Source organism: Pelobates fuscus, chromosome 4, assembly GCF_036172605.1.
Source record: "Pelobates fuscus isolate aPelFus1 chromosome 4, aPelFus1.pri, whole genome shotgun sequence".
Classification (NCBI taxonomy): Eukaryota; Metazoa; Chordata; class Amphibia; order Anura; family Pelobatidae; genus Pelobates; species Pelobates fuscus.
Genome location: NC_086320.1, coordinates 47,673,518 through 47,694,422, shown reverse-complemented (window position 1 = coordinate 47,694,422; position 20,905 = coordinate 47,673,518). Strand labels below are relative to the sequence as shown.

General features: G+C 38.6%; 1 protein-coding gene across 1 annotated transcript in view; it reads left to right on the top strand.

Moving 5' to 3' along the window:
• LOC134608371 (fibrocystin-L-like) overlaps positions 1 to 20,905 on the top strand; it is a 124,371-nt gene that overhangs the window by 93,277 nt on the left and 10,189 nt on the right. The window contains exons 62-73 of the mRNA XM_063451134.1: positions 1,819 to 1,992; positions 3,160 to 3,263; positions 4,725 to 4,851; positions 5,806 to 5,927; positions 6,891 to 6,981; positions 7,567 to 7,715; positions 9,364 to 9,486; positions 10,683 to 10,794; positions 12,959 to 13,075; positions 14,259 to 14,424; positions 18,333 to 18,565; positions 19,068 to 19,235. Coding sequence (XP_063307204.1) covers positions 1,819 to 1,992; positions 3,160 to 3,263; positions 4,725 to 4,851; positions 5,806 to 5,927; positions 6,891 to 6,981; positions 7,567 to 7,715; positions 9,364 to 9,486; positions 10,683 to 10,794; positions 12,959 to 13,075; positions 14,259 to 14,424; positions 18,333 to 18,565; positions 19,068 to 19,235 — 1,686 coding nt within the window. The remainder of the gene's footprint in view (positions 1 to 1,818; positions 1,993 to 3,159; positions 3,264 to 4,724; positions 4,852 to 5,805; positions 5,928 to 6,890; positions 6,982 to 7,566; positions 7,716 to 9,363; positions 9,487 to 10,682; positions 10,795 to 12,958; positions 13,076 to 14,258; positions 14,425 to 18,332; positions 18,566 to 19,067; positions 19,236 to 20,905) is intronic.

The following is a 20,905-nucleotide window of genomic DNA, read 5'->3' as shown; positions in this document are numbered from 1 at the left end:
GTGCCAAAAGTTGCCTACCAATGTGGTAGAACATAACTAAAGCAATTGTGGTCCTGCAGTATTGTTCAAGTTTGGAACTTGTGTCCTGTTTTCTTGTATCACACCTACAGTTTACTTGGACAGGTGTAAATGTTATATCATAAGAACATTGGGTATAAAAAGGAATTACTTGGCACGTTGTATGCATATGTGTATAAGTGTGTAATGTTTTGTCAATGCCATGAACAAATTAAAGAATAAAGAAAATTCATTCCTACTCCTTAAAGGATCAGTAAAAATATGTTTGCTTGTGGCAGTCCAGAAAATATAGAATAAAATATCTAATGACATTGCTACGTTCCTTTTTAAAATTTGACAATTTTTATTGGAACATACTTGCACAATCGTCATCTAACTTGATGGGAAAACAGTACTTGGTACATCATGTACAGAAATTATACACCTCTGAATGTTAACATCAAATAGGTAACTTAGGGTAGTTTTTCCTCGCATGCTGTACGCTCCAATTGAATTTTCAGTTATTCAACGTAGGACAGAAGTGAGAGGTGAAAGAGACGGATAGTAGGAAAGAAAAAAGTGGGAAGGGGGTCAAGAAGGTCAGTTTAGGAGCCAACGCTGCCTGGGGGATGGGTGCGGTGACAATGCTGGATGACGAGCACCATGAAGTATGAGTCTTGGGGCAAGTCCGACCCGGACGTTTCTGGGAATCTTGAGTCTGCTGTCTCCATTCTTGCTGGTTTCGGGAGTGATGGAGTGTCTAAGTCAGCCCCCTTTCCCTCATATATGTGTCCCATATTTGTTTTGCTTTGGTTAAAGTAGGTTTAGGTCCAAACTGGTGTTGGTACATGGCTTCATATGCCCAGTTTAGTGTGATTTGGTGTAGTAGGTGTGTGGTGTTAGGTGGTTCCTTGGATTTCCAGTGTCTCACGATCTGAAGGTTTGCTGAAGTAAGCGTGTGGTATGTGATGGCCTGGTGCGTTTTGGGCATTTGTGCGGGGAGAATATATAGCAGGCATATTGTTGGGTCAGTGTCTACTGGGTATTGAAGCACATCTGACAGGAGTTTCATTACTGGGCTTGATAACATGGCATGTCCACCATATGTGGAACAGTGAGCCTACGTCTTGTTCGCATCGCCAAAAGACGTTTGCGGAGTTTGGCCATATCTTGTGGATTCTTTCTGGTACTAAGTACCAGCGGTATAGGATTTTCTTTGGATTTCTAGGTGCTACGTTCCTTTTAAGACATTGTTTTAAAGTATTGGAACTATCTATTGCCGCTAACTATTCCAGCTAGCTTGCCCACATCAGCCAGTGATACATATATGAAATATGTACTTTAGAAATGGCTACTTTCAGCAGATTTGTAACCCATTACTGACTTTTGGTAACCCTTCTTCTAGAAAAGAGATACTTTCGCAATATTATTTTATTTTTAAATATAATTCAATAAATTAAAACATTGCCTTGAATAATCACAATTATTTGACAAACATGTGACTGTGAGGTATATTAAAAATAAGTAAATGTTTTGGACCAATATGTTTGCATAGATGACAAACACCATTACAATATTTTTAATATATTTATTAATATGTATTAATAACATCAGTTTTTAAATTAATAATTGTATTGTTTTTGTTTCTTTTTTTAAAAAAAAAAAAAGAGATCACCCCAATGAATGCAATGAGTAATGATGGAGATTGATAGATGGAAAAAATTGAACTGATTGATAAAATAAAATGGGTTAAAACTAATTTTCTTTTCATAACTATTTGACTGTTTTTCTGTGTGTGTGTGTGTGTGTGCTTGGTTGCAGCTGAAACCTATCAAGTGCCCAACACAACGACGAATTACACGCTGGCAGCTGATGTCGCTTTATTGAGCAGAAACATTAAGATAATTGGCGAGGATTACCCTGGATGGGAACAGGAGTCATTTGGCGCTCGTGTACTTGTTAGTGTATTTCAAATAAACAATGTTGATTATACAGGTAATGTGACTACTCATATTTATCTATTATTATGAATTACATTGCATTATAGAATTATATTGATATATGTGAATTAAGGTTATAATAAGGAGGTGCTTAATGGAACACTATAGTGTCAGGAATACAAATATGTATTCCTGACACTATAGTCCTGTCCAGCCCCCATCCGATTGCAGAACATTTTTACATTTGCTGACTCTTTTTGTCTGTGCCTGTCTAAGTGCAGCTGGCCTCACCTGGCCTCCATGGCTGCTATTATCAATCCCCAAAGAATTTGAGGCTATTGCGCATGCACGGCAAAATGCCACTCTGCACCAGTCAGCATCTCCTCATAGAGATGTATTGACTTAATGCATATCTATCAGAAACATTCAGCATGCAGATGCTTAATGCCAGTGTTGCACACTGTGCAGCACTGAACTAGGAAGCACCTCTAGCTGTACTAGTATAGTTATGGTGACTATTGGTTCCCTTTAAGTAAAAAAAAAGCCCCATTGGATCTTTGTCAAAGGGGCTTATGACTGCAACGTCATGTGGTTTTTGTTAAATCTAAGGTGTGTAGCAATATTAGGACCATGTGTTAACACTATGATCATTTAATGAGTGATGATCCATGATTACGAAGATTTTACATCCTTACCTTTCTCAACTCCTTGGCATTTTGGGATCTTTAAATTTTTTTCAGGTTGTTAAATTCAATTGTTGGAATGCTAACCTGCCAAACATTATGATTAACTTAATGTGTTACAATAGCCCTTGTCTAAATTAATTATATTAGAATTCAGTGCTGTCGTCATCCCCTTGTCTACCTTGTAGTAACCTTGTGATAACCAGTATTAAATTACTCAGTCAGTAGTCATGTTCTTAGTTTCAACCTGATGATAACAAACCTTAATAGACACAAAAGTGCAGATGAGAAGTTTAATAGGAGACAGAGGTGCATTTTGAAGCTGCTGCGTAGTGTGCCTTGGATCAACCTAGAGTCCACTTGTGCACATCTTTGGAGAGTGGATGATTAAACCTTTAAATATACATGCAAGATCTTTGTTTATTAAAATGAGTAGCTAATTTAAAGTTGTGCGCATGATTGTAAGGTGGACCAACCAGCATATCAAGTTATTTTTATGTCTTAAAACATATTATTAACAATTTGTATCTTTCCTGAAGGAAGTGCAAGGATTGAAAATGTAGAATTCTACCACAGTGGGCAGGAGGGCTTTACAGATGTAACAGACCCTCGGTACTCCATAGCTTTCCTCAACCTCCAAGAGGTATTCTGTTTTTATATTTAGACTTTCAAAGTCGTTTCAAACATTGCTCTGTGTTAACTTATTTACAAGTCGTTAAAATATGAATTAAAATAATGTCTGCAATTGTTGTTAAGATTGTATTTCCATTGTAATCCCATGGGGCCAACTATTTAGTTTAAAAGTATTCATTTCTTCACAGCTCATTGTAGTTAGATTGCCTATGGTCTGTATTTTTAGAAATGGTTTGATATAAACCAGGGTTCTCCCAAGTTCTCCTCATTGATGTTAAATTGCCCTCAACACACTCAATCAATCAATGTCATCCAAGTTGGCCAAAATAAACATCGATAATGCAGAAATGTTAATTGCATATAATCACAGTTTCAAAGGAGGAGGTCTCATTGAGAAGAGCTAAATAGTTTACATCAAACTATTTAGAAATGGTTGGATATTCTAGACAAGCAAACCCAAGGGAACAGTAGTGGTTTATGTTGCGTAGAAAGTTCTTTTGACTTTCTAAAGTGCTATTGAGTTTATCGCCTAAGCATTGGATATATGGATATATGGTAGACAAACCCAGGTAGCATAACTAACTGTAAAGGCTTGGTGCGTTTTGGGCATTTGTGCGGGGAGAATATATAGCAGGCATATTGTTGGGTCAGTGTCTACTGGGTATTGAAGCACATCTGACAGGAGTTTCATTACTGGGCTTGATAACATGGTATGTCCACCATATGTGGAACATTGAGCCTACGTCTTGTTCGCATCACCAAAAGACGTTTGTGGAGTTTGGCCATATCTTGTGGATTCTTTCCGGTACTAAGTACCAGCGGTATAGGATTTTCTTTGGATTTCTAGGTGCTACGTTCCTTTTAAGACATTGTTTTAAAGTATTGGAACTATCTATTGCCGCTAACTATTCCAGCTAGCTTGCCCACATCAGCCAGTGATACATATATGAAATATGTACTTTAGAAATGCCTACTTTCAGCAGATTTGTAACCCATTACTGACTTTTGGTAACCCTTCTTCTAGAGAAGAGATACTTTCATAATATTATTTTATTTTTAAATATAATTCAATAAATTAAAACATTGCCTTGAATAATCATAATTATTTTACAAACGTGACTGTGAGGTATATTAAAGGTAATAATTTTTTTTCTAAATTAGTGATGTCTAACATGTGTAAGAAGGAATATTAAAATGAATCTCCTCCATATGTGACATCTATATACCTCCCCTCTGCATCACTGATTTCTGAAAGTCTTATTTGTAGCATTACAAAGTCATTGTGGGTTCTAGAAAACAGGGCACAAATAATAACACAATGGAAAGGACATCGCTCTCGCTCTCGCAATCTCTTTATTAAAATACGTTATATCTAGCTTGATTACACACTTTATAATGTATGTGACTGGATGTATACCTACAAATTGTTCATGGTAATTTTATTATTATGAAAATGTGATTTATTTTGAAGGTGGACCAAAACACATCCTATGTCAGAGGCTGTGCTTTCCACGATGGATTTGCACCAGCAATTGGCATTTTTACCACAAATGGTCTGGATATTGATGACAACATTATCCATTTTACAGTTGGAGAAGGTACTTTACCCAAATCATTTAACAGACAATTTATTAACAATGAGCAATTTTTTATCGGATTAAGCATTTACCTGAATCTGAAGGTAGACAAATTAGTATATGCTCGTCTCTTTCTCTGAGTTCCAGTAAGCATTTTAGTTATCTTGATAAAGGATCCATATGGAGACTGAAACATTAACTGATGAGACACATTCCTTGACCATTATATACCCATTCAGTACAATCGCAAGACATGACAAATATAACAAGATAGCTGCCCATTTCATTATGGATCCCAAGCCCATTTTAAAGTTGGCAACATACATTCTATGTTTTTCTCAAAATATCTGATTGTAGAATGTGGTGTGAAAAATTACTCATGACATCATGTTACTTTGTCAGCTGGTTCAGGATCCAGTTTTTATGCTATTTAGTCTACACCCGTTTGTCTTTGCATTGTTATCCTGCCATCAATACCATCTTTTGGCAGTTTTGTTTTTAGACAGGCTCACAGAAGTTATGATCCAGTTATCTGTTAATGTTTGAGGTTGTATAATTGTGACATTTATCCACTTTCCAGATGAGTACTATAGATCTTCCTTGCTGAGCTTTAAACTGTAGTGACAGCTTAACCTTGTGCTAATTATCAACCTACCTAATATTACTTTCCTTGCCCATAACATTTGTATGGAAATGTCATTTTTACAAACGTAAATTAATATGTAGGTTGTTCAAGCAATATACTCAATATCTTGTCTACAAGTATATAGATAAAGAGATAATGTTTACGTACAATAATTTGTTGATAAAATGTTTGACACCGATTATGTAAATTTAGAGTTAGGCATTTTTTTTAAAATTAATAATGACTTTGTCTTATAAGATTTATTTTTCTTACGTAAACACTTTTATGTTTTTTTTTCTTTTCATGCTTGTTTTAATCTATCATGCTTATATGTATATATTTTTTTCCAGGAATCAGAGTATGGGGTGAACGTGTTAGAGTGAGAAGGAATCTTGTTGCACTTTCCATATTCCCGGGAACATATAGAGGGAGACTTGAAACAAATAATTTTGCCTGGAATGCAGGAATTGAGGTTTTTACTTTTTATATATTTCAATGAAACATTCAAATATGTTCAGTAGTAAATGTAAATGAACTGTGGAGCACTGTGTTATACAGAAACTGTAACTTCATTGTGAGTTATGATACAACAAAGTGTATTGTATGTTTATGTATTTCTTTTTAAATAAAAGGCACACTCCTGGATGGGTTTTACACATTCTTTTAATATGATTTATATAAAAAGTGCATTAAAAGTATGGGAAAAAAACAATAATTTAAAATTATTAAACAATAAAAAGATACTCACATTTGACGTTCATGAATTAAATGCATGCGCTCTCACCAAACAAGGAAGAGGCTGATGCTCACTTAACATTCTTTAGCTTTTCCGAACTTATCCCATAAGTAGTGGCTTATGGGCACTGAAAAGGGTTTCTGGTAGTTGTACTGACTCCTACTCCTAGAACACTAGCAGGATTATTCACAACAGATGAGAATTGAAAGTAAATTAAACAGGAATTTCACATTTTAGTCCAAAGCAGCTGAACTGATAACATACCTGACTTAGAGGTTGTTTTCAGCTTGACTATATTGGACTTAAATGTAAAATTAACTTTTAATTCTATTTTAATTTTTAATTTTTTTTAATTCTATCTAATTAGTATGCAATGTTATCATGAGCATTAGTTTCTTTTGGAGGAAAAGGGAATTACTGAAGTATGGGAGAGATGGGCAGAAATGTTGGGTTTATAGAGAAAAAATAATAATTATTTCTATAAAATCCCAAGAAATAACAAAAAACAACAACAAAAAACAATATATATATATTATCAAGTGTAGGGCCTATTTCAGATTCTATCACAATGTCATAGATTTATACATCAATCCCTTTTTGGAAAATGATATAATGTTAAAAGTAACCATATTTTTGTACTATATCCTTGCTACATTATAAGTTAATATCTAACTGATTTTCCACTAAATTTCTGTTTAGATCAATGAAGGCACTGACATAGTATTACAGAATAATGTAGTTGCTGGTTTTGAAAGAGCTGGATATCGTATTAATGGTGAACCTTGCTCAGGTAGGAACATCAAATAAATATGATTAAATAAATGTATTTTTTTTTATTTAATGTCGGGGAAAAAGTTGCTGTACACAGGTAAAATCTGTTGACTTCCACAGGCTTAACATATTACATATTAAAAATGGATCATTTTCCTGTTCCTAAATGAACACTAAAATGGTCTATTTGTAGATTATCTCCTGTTGGTCACTCTCTGGATAGTAAGCTTTGGTAGAAATTGTAAAAACATCTTTATTGCAAGATCTGTTCTTGGAAATTGCTTTTGAAGAACAACCCAAACAACTTAACCTATTATTTGAAGAATACTTTTCATATTTAGTTGATTTATTTATCCTTTAAAGTAATGTATCTGAAACTATAAAATACAACTAACTACAATAAACAAAATGTCTGTATGTATTAACAAAGCCCATATAAAGTATGTACACCTTCCTGGCTTAACTAGACATCTGTATTACATAGGTCTTAATACAAATATCTATAACACAGCTATTTAAATAATTTAATTAGATAATAATAATTTGAAATCTATCCATCTTTGTAATGTTGTGATATTCTTGTGTTTTTGCTTTGATTTCACAGATGCACAAAATCTCAATGTAGAATGGCTCAATAATGAAGCCCATGGAGGATTATTTGGTGTGTATATGAATGGAGATGGTCTTCCTGGATGTTCACTCGTAAGAAGATTCTTTGTGTGGAAATGCTGGGATTATGGCATTTACACTCAGGTACTATTTGGAGAATTATTTATTTGTTTCTTCTGTAAGAAAATACATACACTAGATATACAAAAAAAAACAAAAAACTTTAACCCCTTAAGGACCAAACTTCTGGAATAAAAGGGAATCATGACATGTCACACATCTCATGTGTCCTTAAGGGGTTAAAGGGTTACTCCAACCAGAAATCAGTGTTTACTTAAAACTCTGGATCTGGTTAGAGTAACCTTTTCTGAGGTACCCCCTTAAACTTAAAAAACCTAAAAACAATGTACCTCTGTTTCATCGCTGAGTCCAAGTTCTCCCCTAAGTCAGATCCCCCTTGACTGATGTCACTTCCACTTGCTGGAGGTGGAGGTAAGTCAGGGAATACAAACTGAGGGTAGGACAGAGGTGGCACAGAGAGAAGGACATGCTGCCATTGCCTGCTTCGTTCATGCTGGCATCAGATGCAAATTTTACACAAAATGTATTAGCCAGCTTGTACGTTTGCTCCGGGATGGCTAATGATGCTGCTCCAGATGAAGTTACACCTCACCTCACTTAAGGGTTTAATCTCTGGCACAGACTCCAGGCACCATGACACTTAAAGTCACTGAAGTGGTCATGGTGCATTGAGTAACCCTTAAGATTAATTTAGTACTAAATGATTCAGGAATTAGTGTAAAAAGAGACATTTACATATAATTGCTACCTTTACATTCATTGTAGTGATTTATTAATTAAATAGCAAGTTATTAAAAATGTTATCATTTTATCGTATTGGCAGATCTTTAACAAGAAACATTTCAAACTGTTATTTTAATATACTATGAACAATACTGTTGAAAGTAACTTTTTTTTACATATATTATTTAGTGAAATATCACTTGTCATCCAAAAACAGTTAAAAGAGCAATCTAGGCATCAAAACAGCTTTAGCTTAATAGTGTGGTTTTGTTGTATAGACCATGTCTCTGTAGTCGTGTAACTGCTCACGTTTGTGCCATTTGGGAGTTAAATCACTTTGTACAGCTAGGTAGAGCGACCCTGTCTGTGATACTCGCATGTGTTATTTTAGCAAAAAAAACAACTTTAATATTAAGGTCTATTTTTCACTAATTAAAAAAAATGTGTTGCATAGTTCTATAAATGTGTTACACTTTCCGTAATGACAGCCAAAGAAAAAAAAATGGCAACAGGCAAGTTAGGAAATATCATGTTCCAAGCACAATACAGTGAGCATGAAAAAAGTGGTATTCATTACAATTTGTTATGATGCCCAGAGTGGTCGTTTTAAACTGTGGAATAAAGTGTATGCGTGTATGAGCCAGCACTAGTCTGTATAACCAAGACTAAGTGTATATTCTCTTCATTATAATTAGACTGAATAATTTACCCTGAGTTTCAAGGCCATACTTTAAATGCACATTGTAGACAACTGATATTAAAACTGCAAATTTTAGACAAAAAGTGGCAATTTGGAAAAACTCTACATCACTTATTTATAAGTTTTGTAATTTTTTTTTTTTTTGTAATTGTTTTTATCAGTCCACTAAAATTTCCTGTTCAGTAAACAAGCCAAACATTTCAAGTTGTAATGGAGCATGGAATAACTGATATTAACGGATTTGTTATTAAGGTAGACCTACTAACTGTGCAATGTTATAATATACAGACCATAGACAGCGTGCAGATCTCTGAAGTGGTCCTTGTTGATAACGGAATGGGCATACTTAATATTGTATACGCTCCACCGTCGGTTTCTCACCAAGCATCTAAAAAAACTGTTAACATCTCGGTAAGTAATTGTTATCCATCAGTTTAACTACAGTGTCCTGAGTACACACTCACATCATATATTACAAGTGAAATATATTTACAAAAAAGGTAAAAGATTGTATCCTAACCTTGTCACAGTTTTATAAACTTTCCAAATGCTTCAGTACTGTTTTAAAAAAATTTTACAAATTATTTATAACCACTAAAGTCTATGTTAATTTTTGTAGATAAATTATTTGGAATGTTTTTCTAACAGTATTGAATCATTTGGAATTCAAGTCCTTTCTTGGTAACTAGCAATTGCAAGCTATCACTATTAACAACAGTCGATATTTAGTAGTGAATGACATTCAGACATTACTCAAAGTAAAGAGTTAAGAAAAAATAATATTGTCAGTTTAGATGCAATGATTCTTAAACGAGACTCACTGCCATCATTTTATTATTAGTTTTCAATAAATCTATTGAGCTGTTTCAAAAATCATCATAATCATTTGATTTGGCAAATTTAGTGCACAGTGAGAAAATTTGGTTTGGCTGAAACTTTTTTTCCCAAAATTTGAAAATGTTTCGAGATTGCCCAAATTTTGAAAGTTCGGCTCGGCAGAATACTGGTACAAAAAAAAGAAAAAAAAAATACAATTTGAAAATATATCAGATAAACCAAAAAGGGAACAAAAACAGGCGGACCAGTGTACTGCAAAATATATAAATAATATAAGATGCATAATCTAATATATAAAATATAATATTTAGATTTATTTTGCAGTATAGTGATAGTAGCATTTTGCCATGGTATTGTTCACATATTAAGTTAGAAAAAGTAACCAATAGAGGAAAAAAGAGGAAGAACAGTAAAAAAAATGAAATAAAAAATATTTTATATTACGTATATTATTTAATAAACTGAGAATTCCGTGAATTCAAAGAGAAGGTCAGGGACAGATTAAGGAGTTTAAAATTATAGACCAAATAAACTGGGAAGTTGCATGTAAAAATTTCTACTTCACAAGTTTTGGCCTAAAATATTGAATTCCCTGTTTAGTGAATAATTCTGTAAAATGCTGTTATTGTAGCTTTTCAACAGTGTGTCCAAGGCTGTAGAACCTTTTGATTTTGCAAAGAACATCTCGATATTTAAAGTAGCAAAGGTGGTTTGATGTCTGTATCATAATAATAGTTATGAACTTAATAATGATATCACTTTGCTTTCAGAATGCTTTGCTTGTGGGAAGCAGTCCAATGTTTAATTGCTCAGATGTTCTTGATGCCAGCAATGCCAACATAAAGCTAACTATGGAACATCGTAGCACCAGGCCCTTAACAGGTAATAAAGCTGTTTAAGGGAAAGAGGAACAATGTATTCTTTGATATTGTATGTGCTGCATACTTATGTCCATATTTATTTCTCATTATCTTTATTCTGCTTCCTGCTCTTAGAATACAGTCTTGCAATTGTAATTTACTAGCATGAGTTTAGCTACCTCTCTCGATTGCCTTCGCAGTGTACATATTTAAATCTTTGCAAGATGCCCTTGCCCCTATCACTGTTCTAAGACTTCTGCTCCTCAGCTATCCACCTTTCCACTTGCAAATAATTAGATTATCTCTGTAGCCTGCAATATTCCTAATTGGTCTAACAGAATTCTGGAATATTACCTATGCAATTCCTTATTATTACTAAAATTAAGTTTAAAATGAAATGAATAGGGGGGCGGAGCCTGGAAGCAGAGCTGATCAGACGTGCATCGGCTGAGCTCCACAGCCTGGGACTAATAAACGACGGAAATACCGGGGCCAATCGCCAAATCGACCAGCCACCGACGACTTCCCAGATAAAGGAACGACGGTGCATCCAGGGATGCCAAAATCCTGCCGTTTTGGCACTGGACAGCAGTAATTCAGGCTTGCGGCCTACACAAACGTGGGCAGAGGAGAGGCGGCCGCTCTCCGAGCCCTATACCTGGCGGAGTGCAAATAGTTCCAAGCTGTCCCCCCCCCCCCCGGACCGGTGGGGGTCATCCCGGTCCCCCCCCTGACATACCCAGCACCAACAAGCCGGCTACAACAAGCCATCAAGCGACGAGATCAAGCGATCAAGCAGCAACTGCCAAACTCAAAATGGCGGACAATCCTGACACACAAGCTCCTGACACAGAGCAAATTGCGATGTCCCTCCAGAGCACGTTTGAACGTTTGCTCTACAACGTAGACAGGCTCTTTGCCAACTTTTGGGCAAAGTTAGAGGCCCGCGCCATGGAGAAACCGCGTCAGAACCAAGCGCGCAGCAGAGCGAAGCGGGAGGTGAGCAGGCCCCCTCAAGGCGAACTCCCACATCAAATGCCTGACTCAGCGCAAACGGACCAGACAAGGCCCAAGACCACCAGGGGCATACTACCCCGACATCTGCTGCGGAGGCTGAGAATCCACCGCCGCTGGCGGCAACGCTACAACAGGAGCACCAGCCGTCTCTTGCATCAAAGAGACTTGGCCTCAAGAGAGGGGACCCGAGCCTCTAACCCTGCGATGCTGCTCTTCACCACAACCCAGAGTTGGAGGGAATTCAAGCCTAGCTCCCACATGGCACAACCCATGGACAGCCCTCATTCCCCCCCAAGCCTGGGCATCGGCTGACGCTGGACTATCTGAACACGCCACCCTTATCCTGACACCAACATGTTAGACAATAAGGCGTAAAGTATTTTCTGTTCCATGTTTTGTGTTCCATTGAAGTTTTTCTAAGAAATCTCACACTGCTTTTAATACAAACTCTAACGATGTAGTCGCTAGGAATCCTGATAAAACATGCATAACGTAGCGTTTATTCAGAGTAAACAGCCTAGGGGGTTACTCACACTAGCCATGAAGCCAAGCCTGACTACTCACATACATAATCTACTTATATCTTGTTTAGCTATAAACAGCAGACCTGACTATGAAGCCTATCTTTATTACTCTTGTTTATTATATTACTCTTGTTCATTATATTTAAAAAAAAAAAAAATGTGCAACTAAAATGAAATGAATAAATTAATTAAAATTAAGGCACTCTTTGATGGTAAACCATTATACACTGATTGTTAGTGTTTATCAAATAGATAGATAGATAGATAGAAAGATAGATAGATTTGATCTCATTTAGATCATTTCTAGATTACAGAATCTATTAGTTCTGATATATGTATTTAGTAGTGATGTGCAATGCCGAAAAATGTGTTTACTTTTATTTAATGCCAAATCTTTATTTTTGTTTGTTTGTCCGGTGCATGCCTGTCATATTTGAGTCTTGTGTCTTCCTTCTTTATTACTCCCTATAGATTAATGTATGAGATTGTTCTATGTATCTAGCCTACTTCTTTTTCTTTTTTTAACACAAATATAATGTGTTAAGGCATATAAAGCATGTGCTAACCCCTGCACCGGTATGTATGCTTGACTTGGATATAAAGATATATATTATGATGGAAACATATTAACTGTATTTTTCATAGGTGGGAGGAGTGGTATCTGCTGGCCCTCATTTATCTCTGCTCAAAACGGAGCACCAGAAAAGCCTCATGCTGGAACCATGAGCTATAATGCAATTAGCGGTGTAATGAACGTAAATGGTAAATATATATAACAGCAAATCGAAAATCAAATATATATTTTAATGTTCGTGATATGATGTACTATATAAAACCAAAATCAATTTTTTTTTCTGTTCAAATTAAAAATTCAATGGTCTAATAATGACTAACTAAATTGAGTTTAACAAAAAAAAAATGGATAGAATATATAATTAATCAATAAACAAAGAACATTTCTTTCATTCAATTCAATTCCTGATCATATATATGTGCTATGTATGTTTCTGACATTCTTCCAAGTAGGACATTTTTGGAAGAAATGGTGACCAATTATCAAGTTTAACTAAACTGTGTTTGGTAGTATCATCAATGAATTCTGCAGAATGTATCGGTAGTGTTTAGTTTCTCTTGTAGAATTGCAGTTTGAAGAAGAATTTGATAGAAACTCTGTGCTACCTAAGTTCATTTAAAATCAACATTTTTAGTTTTTTTAATACCAAGTGTATAATAAAATCATACAAAATCGGGCAGAAAAATTAGCCACCCATTTTTTATTGTTTATTATTTGAAGGACCACTCCACACCCCAAAAGTATATCAGAATGCAGAGGTGCTTTATGGTGATGAGTACCCTATGTTAACCCCAGTTTATAAAAGTGCCAAATCCTACACATAATGGCACTTTCATAATTAAATTATCAAACACCCCCTTACCAAACAGCATGTTCTACTTGCATTGATTTAGAGGCTTCTCAAAAAGGAGAGGACTTGCAAAGGCTGAAGTTCATAAGAACTGCAGCTTTTGAAAGTTATTTTAAGATATACTACTGAAGCATACATGAATATAAAAATCATGCATGTATTCATTGGGGGGGGGGGGGGGGCATACCTGATTTCAGACTGGTTTTGGTCTAAACACTACACGTCAGCAGAAACATTCCCTTGGATTTATCTAGAGAGTTGTTCCTTTAGTAGCACCATGCAATGGTCCAACAAAACAAATTAAACATATACAATTGTGACAAATGTATTTAAGCAAAATAAATAATGGAAAACATCTGCTAATTATAACCTATAACCTAGAGAAAGTAGGCTGTAATTAGACAAGAGGTAAAATAATATTTGCAGAAGGATATTCCATGTTTAAGTTGTAAATAATATGTGATTCTTGCTGTCTCTACATTTGTTGCTACAAACAAAATTTATTCATACTTTATTTAAAGCTACCACGTTTGTGACCTATAAAAACGTGTGTTCCGGTCAAACCAATGTGATGTTCATGACAAACCCCCTCAATGAAGACTTACAGCATCCGATACATGTCTCCAGTATACACATCAGGGATAGTTCAGAAGACCAGAAAGTATTTGTTCACAGGCCAGATCCATCGTAAGTTGGCTATTGTTACTTATTATAACCTATCCCCTTTGCCTAGATAATGTATAGTCTCTCTTATAGAAAGAGGGTCCATACAGTCACTTATTGTAAAACTCTATAAAATTACGTTATGTATAGCTGTGTTATAGTTGCAAAAAAGAAACACTGCAAATTAGAAAATGGGATAGAGCAGGTGGCTTAATACATCTTATACATTTTATTATTTTTCAGAAAAAAAACAAAGAAAACAAACAAACAATGCAGCTAACAAATGTAAATGAAAACTTACTTTGTGCTAACTTTGGCTTTGATTTAATATTTTTAGATAACCTTTTCCAATTACTTATTATTTTTGCAGAAACATTTAAAATGATTTAATATTTTGAGTTTAATATGCTGATATTTTTTGATATATTGAAGTATTTGAATATTTAAAAAAAAAACACAACTTAAAGGATCACTATAGGGTTAGGAACACAAACATGTATTCCTGACGCTGTAGGGTTAAAACCACCATCTAGCCCCAATGGGCACCTCATGCCTTCATAAATATAGCAAAATCTTACTGTATTCAAGCCTAAAGCTGTAACTCTGCATGCTGTTTGACTCAGAAAAACAAGCAGTCTGCTGACATCATCAGAATTGTAGCCTGATCCAGTCACAGTGCTTCACCATAGGGTTGGCTGAGACTGACAAAAAGGCAGATCGGGGGCAGAGCCAGCATGAATCAAACACAGCCTTGGCCAATCAATTAATTGAATCAATGAATCTCTATGAGGAAAATTCAGTGTCTGCATGCAGAGGGAGGAGATACTGAATGTTTAGATGCATTTCAGGCAGCCATGACCCAGGAAGGATCTCTAACAGCAATCAGAGGCGGCTCTAGACTTTATGAGGCCTTAGGCGAAACGCAAACATGAGGCCCCACTAACAAAAAAAAGTGTCACATATACACATTGATGCACTGTCTACCTGTGTATGTGCCTGAGAGTGTGTCTGACAGAGAGTATCCTTGTGTGTGTGTGAATGTATGTCTCTGAACATGTTTGCGTTTTTGTCTTAGACCCTATGTGTATGGGGTAGCTGCTTGAAGTGTGTTGTGTGTATGGGGGGGGGGAGAGGCGGGTGATGGTGAGAGTGGGGTGATGGTGTGGGGGTGATGGTGAGAGGGGGGGTGATGGTGAGAGGGAGAGGGGGGTGATGGTGAGAGGGAGAGGGGGGGTGATGGTGAGAGGGAGAGGGGGGGTGATGGTGAGAGAGAGGGGGGGTGATGGTGAGAGAGAGAGGGGGGGTGATGGTGAGAGAGAGGGGGGGTGATGGTGAGAGAGAGGGGGGTGATGGTGAGAGAGAGAGGGGGGTGATGGTGAGAGAGAGAGGGGGGTGATGGTGAGAGAGAGAGGGGGGGTGATGGTGAGAGAGAGAGAGGGGGGTGATGGTGAGAGGGAGAGGGAGGGTGATGGTGAGAGGGAGAGGGAGGATGATGGTGAGAGGAAGCGGGGGGTTGATGGTGAGAGGGAGTGGGGGTTGATGGTGAGAGGGAGCGGGGGTGATGGTAATGTGAGAGTGAGGGGGGGTAATGTGAGAGTGAGAGCGGGGGTAATGTGAGAGTGAGAGTGGGGTAATGTGAGAGTGAGAGGGGGGTGAGGCTGAGGGTGGTGGGGGGTGATGCTGATGGTGGTGGGGGGGTGATACTGAGGGTGGTGGGGGGGTGATGCTGAGGGTGGTGGGGGGTGATGCTGAGGGTGGTGGGGGTGGTGAGGCTGATGGTGGTGGGGGAGGTGAGGCTGAGGGTGGTGAGAGGTGTGATGCTGAGGGTGGTGGGGGTGATGGTGAGGGGGTGGTGGTGAGGCTGAGGGTGGTGGGGGGTGAGCCTGAGAGGGGTGAGGGTGAGGCTGAGGGGGGTGAGGCTGAGGGGGTGATGGTGAGGGTGGTGGGGGTGGTGGTGAGGGTGGTGGGGGGTGATGGTGAGCGTGGTGGGGATGGTGAGGCTGAGGGTGGTGGGGGGTGATGGTGAAGGTGGTGGGGGGGTGAGGCTGATGGTGGTGGGGGCTAGGGGTAGTGAGGCTGAGGGTGGTGGGAGGTGAGGCTGAGGGTGGTGGGGGGTGAGGCTGAGGGAGGTGGGGGTGAGGCTGAGGGGGGCTGGGGGTGAGACTGTGGGGGTGATGCTGAGGGTGGTGGGGGTGGTGGTGGGGGTGGTGAGGCTGAGGGTGGTGGGGGTGAGGCTGAGGGTGGTGGGGGTGATGGTGAGGGTGGTGGTGAGGCTGAGGGTGGTGGGGGTGGTGGTGGGGGTGGTGAGGCTGAGGGTGGTGGGGGGTGAGGCTGAGGGTGGTGGGGGGTGATGGTGAGGGTGGTGGTGAGGATGAGGGTGGTGGGGGGTGATGGTGAGGGTGGTGGGAGGGTGAGGCTGAGGGTGGTAGGGGCTAGGGGTAGTGAGGCTGAGGGTGGTGGGAGGTGAGGCTGAGGATGGTGGGAGGTGAGGCTGAGGGTGGTGGGGGTGAGGCTGAGGGTGGTGGGGGGTAAGGCTGAGGGGGTCTGGGGGTGAGACTGAGGGGGTGATGCTTAGGGTGGTGGGGGTGGTGGTGGGGGATAGGGGTGGTGAGGCTGAGGGTGGTGGGGGTGATGGTGAGGGTTGTGGTGAGGCTGAGGGTGGTGGGGGGTGATGGTGAGGGTGGTGGTGAGGCTGAGGGTGGTGGGGGGTGATGGTGAGGGTGGTGGGGGGGTGAGGCTGAGGGTGGTGGGGGCTAGGGGTAGTGAGGGTGGTGGGAGGTGAGTCTGAGGGTGGTGGGGGGTGAGGCTGAGGGGGGCTGGGGGTGAGACTGAGGGGGTGATGGGGGCTAGGGGTGGTGAGGCTGAGGGTGGTGGGGGTGGAGGTTGGTGAGGCTGAGGGTGGTGGGAGGTGGTGGCGGGATGGTGAGGCTGGGGGTAAGGCTGAGTGTGGTGATGGTGACTGGGGGGTGAGGCTGAGTGTTGTGGGGGGTTATGGTGAGCCTACCTTGATTTCCCTGATGGTCCAGTGGGCTCCCTGGTGGTCCGGTGGCCACTGCTCCTGGTCTGCAGCTCCGCAGAGCTGCAGACCGTGTAGTCTCGCGAGATTTCAGAGCGTTGCCGTGGTAACCCGCGGCAACGCTCTGATTGGCCAATTCTCGCGAGTCACATGGTCTGCAGCTCTGCACACTGCGGAGCTGCAGACCAGTGTCTGCGATGGTGGCCGGGCAGCCAGGAGGGGCCTCGCACCCGGCGGCATACCGGGCAAGCCGCCGGGCCCCCTCTGGTGTCAGGTCCTCGGTCACTGACCGAGGACCTGACACACTCTGCCCTACAGGCGGTTTAGGCGGCCGCGAGGCCCCCGCCAGCGGGAGGCCTTAGGCAGCCGCCTAAACCGCCTAATTAGAGAGCCGCCTCTGACAGCAATCTAAGGAGTTGACAGTGAAGTTATCACTAGGCTGTAATGTAAACACCACATTTTCTCTGAAAAGACAGTGTTTACAGCAAAAAGCCTGAAGGTAATGATTCTACTCACCAGAACACATTCAATAAGCTGTAGTTGTTCTGGTGACTATAGTGTCAATAGTGTGAATAGTATTAATGTTTATTTAAAAATATAAAATCATTTGAAAGCGTATCCAAAATATTAAATAAAGGTCTTTGTGTGGATGACTGTGCTTATAACAACAAAAGTTATATACAATGCAATTAAATATCACAGGAAATCATCACTTTATACCAGTTCAATTACATTTCAGTTGATGCATTTCTCATCATTATATGTTATATGCACTTTTATATATGGTAGTACATCATTTAAACCAAGTAATACAATGAGTTGTGTAACATGAAATTTTATGTATAATAACCATTCATGTAGTTTCCTTTCTTATGTTCTCATCATATTTCGTGTCTCCTGCCAAACTCTGTTGTAGGAAAGCAAACCCATCTGACTGTGTAGATATGTCCTGTGATGCAAAGAGGAAAGCACTTTTAAAAGATCTGGATGGATCTTTCCTTGGAAGAGTAGGCTCTGTGGTTCCACAGTCAGAGTATCAGTGGAATGGATTGACAGCTTATGGACTGGGTGATTACCGAATCCCTAAAGTAATGCTGACCAGCCTAAATGGAAGTCGTATTCCTGTCTCACAAGTGGCACCATATAAAGGTAAAAAAAACATGCATTGTTCATCATTAGGTTTTTAACAATCATAAACATGTCCAGGTCTCTTGTCACTTCTCCAGGATTTTCTTTTTAGTAAATAGCCCCACGTCATTCTTATTTGGCTGGAGGGGGATTTCGAGTGTAAAGAATAGTTGTTGATTTTTCTGATCTATAGGAATTGACAAAAGGAACATATTGTTCTATTTTCGGAATCTAGTGAATTTAAGGATTCCAAGAACAAAAAGGTTTCTTTTTTATTTTCAGGGTCCGTTTCACTGACATTTAGTATCAGAAAGCAAATAAGCAAAGAATATAAGACGGCAGTAGATACTGTAGGCAGTGGTAGATTTTGAAAAGTGATGTATACTGTATGATTGATTTTTATTGAAATAAAACTTGAACTTGAATTGTTCCAATTCTCATGAGAATACGTATGGATGAAAATACTATAAGAGGTATCTAAAAGAATAAAAATATAATACCTCTTGTATATTTCACGTTTTAGGGGTCATCAGAGATTCAACATGTGTAAATATGTCAGCCTGGGAAAGTTACAAGTGCACTGGATTGAACTATGAAATGCTGGTAATTGAGAGTCTCGATTCTGACACAGAGACCAGAAGACTTTCACCCGTGGCTGTGCTGGGTGACGGGTATCTCGACCTTATTAATGGTACGTAGTGTTTAAATATTTTTGGATATAATGTAACATATGACACACATATTCTAAAAATAATAGTTTTTGTTTTCAAACATACGCTCAAACAGACTGTGTCCTCTGTACCACTCTATCTGTCTATCTGTCCAATCTATGCTTATATTTTGTAATTATTAAGCAACAACATATTTCACATTATGCTAGGGTAACATTACAATTATTTATATAGTGCCAACTTATCTGCAGTGCCCTGCAATAGGTAAAAAAGACAAACACTTGATTCTAACAAAACATGATTGACATACTGGAACTATAAGTGAATAGAATACCATATCACATGCCATCAGTAATAGACAATTGGACACTGACCATAAGCTTAACATCCGTTTACAGTACTTATACATAAAGTGCTTAGCATGGTGGCTCTTGAGCTTACAATCAAAATATTAAAATGGTGACTTGAAACATAATGCTGAATGGGAATTTTGAAGTTGAAAGTTAAATAGTAAAGGGCAAATATAAATAATGCTTAGGTTGTGAAGTGCTAAGTAGATAAATAGAAAGCAAATAATGAAGATTAGAGACAATTGGCAGTTCCTGGTATACAAGTAAGCTGTAGTGAGAGCATGTGGGTTAAAGCACGTGGGTTAGTGACTTCAGACACTTGGGGATTTGTTGCATGCCGACAGGGTTCAGTGGATAAGGTCATCCTGTAGATAAATGCTGCAAGAGAAGCAGGTTAAATTAAAAGAAGGGGAAAGTGCACACTCTTTTGTGTAAACTGAACATCAAAACAGAAAAAAAGTACCATGTTTTTACAACAGTGAGTTGTTTTAGAGGTTTTGGTTTTCAGGAACTGTTTTACTATTTTAGTTAAGTGCATTGGAAAACTGCAGATAAATTACTTAAAGAAGGTTAGCTCAACACAGAGAATAATAATTCAAAAATGTTACAGGGGCCATCATAGTAAAATAGTAGTTATTTGTTGATAAAGTCATTTAAAATCTGATTTTAGAATCAAATCAAGATTCTTCTCAATAATATATATATATGTATATGTACATCTATATGAGCTCAACAAAGAACCACATTTTTGCCTCGTAATTCCACTTTATACATGGATTCCTTGGAGTTTGTCTGCTGTATACAACAGCTTTGAAACATAACTCAGGAAGAGGAACAAAGCCAGTGACCCACTCATGGACAGCTCTTTCATTGTTAATGCAACTCATCAGCATGAGGTTGGTTACTGGCTTGCTATGGAGGCTTGGTATTACTTGTAAAGTACATACCAACAAAGTTGTGGTGGTGAAAAAAGTGTGGATGAAAACCCCTTCCACCTGAACTAAGTGGATAGTTAATACATTGCTAAACACAAATACACACACCAGTCAAGCCATAAGACTTGCTTTTCCCACAGAAATCTCACTTTAACTGTGCTCTCACAACTGCAAGGGATTATGGGTAGGTGTATGCAAATGAACTCAACAAAGAATCCAAGGAATCCATGTATAAAGTGGAATTATGATGCAAAAATGTGGTTCTTTGTTGAGCTCATAGCAAGCCAGTAACCATACTCTTTTTGTATATATATATATATATAGAGAGAGAGAGAGAGAGATTTTTTTAAATTAAGTAATTTATTAAAATCTAGTTTATTACAGAGAGAACAATCTTCTAAATTA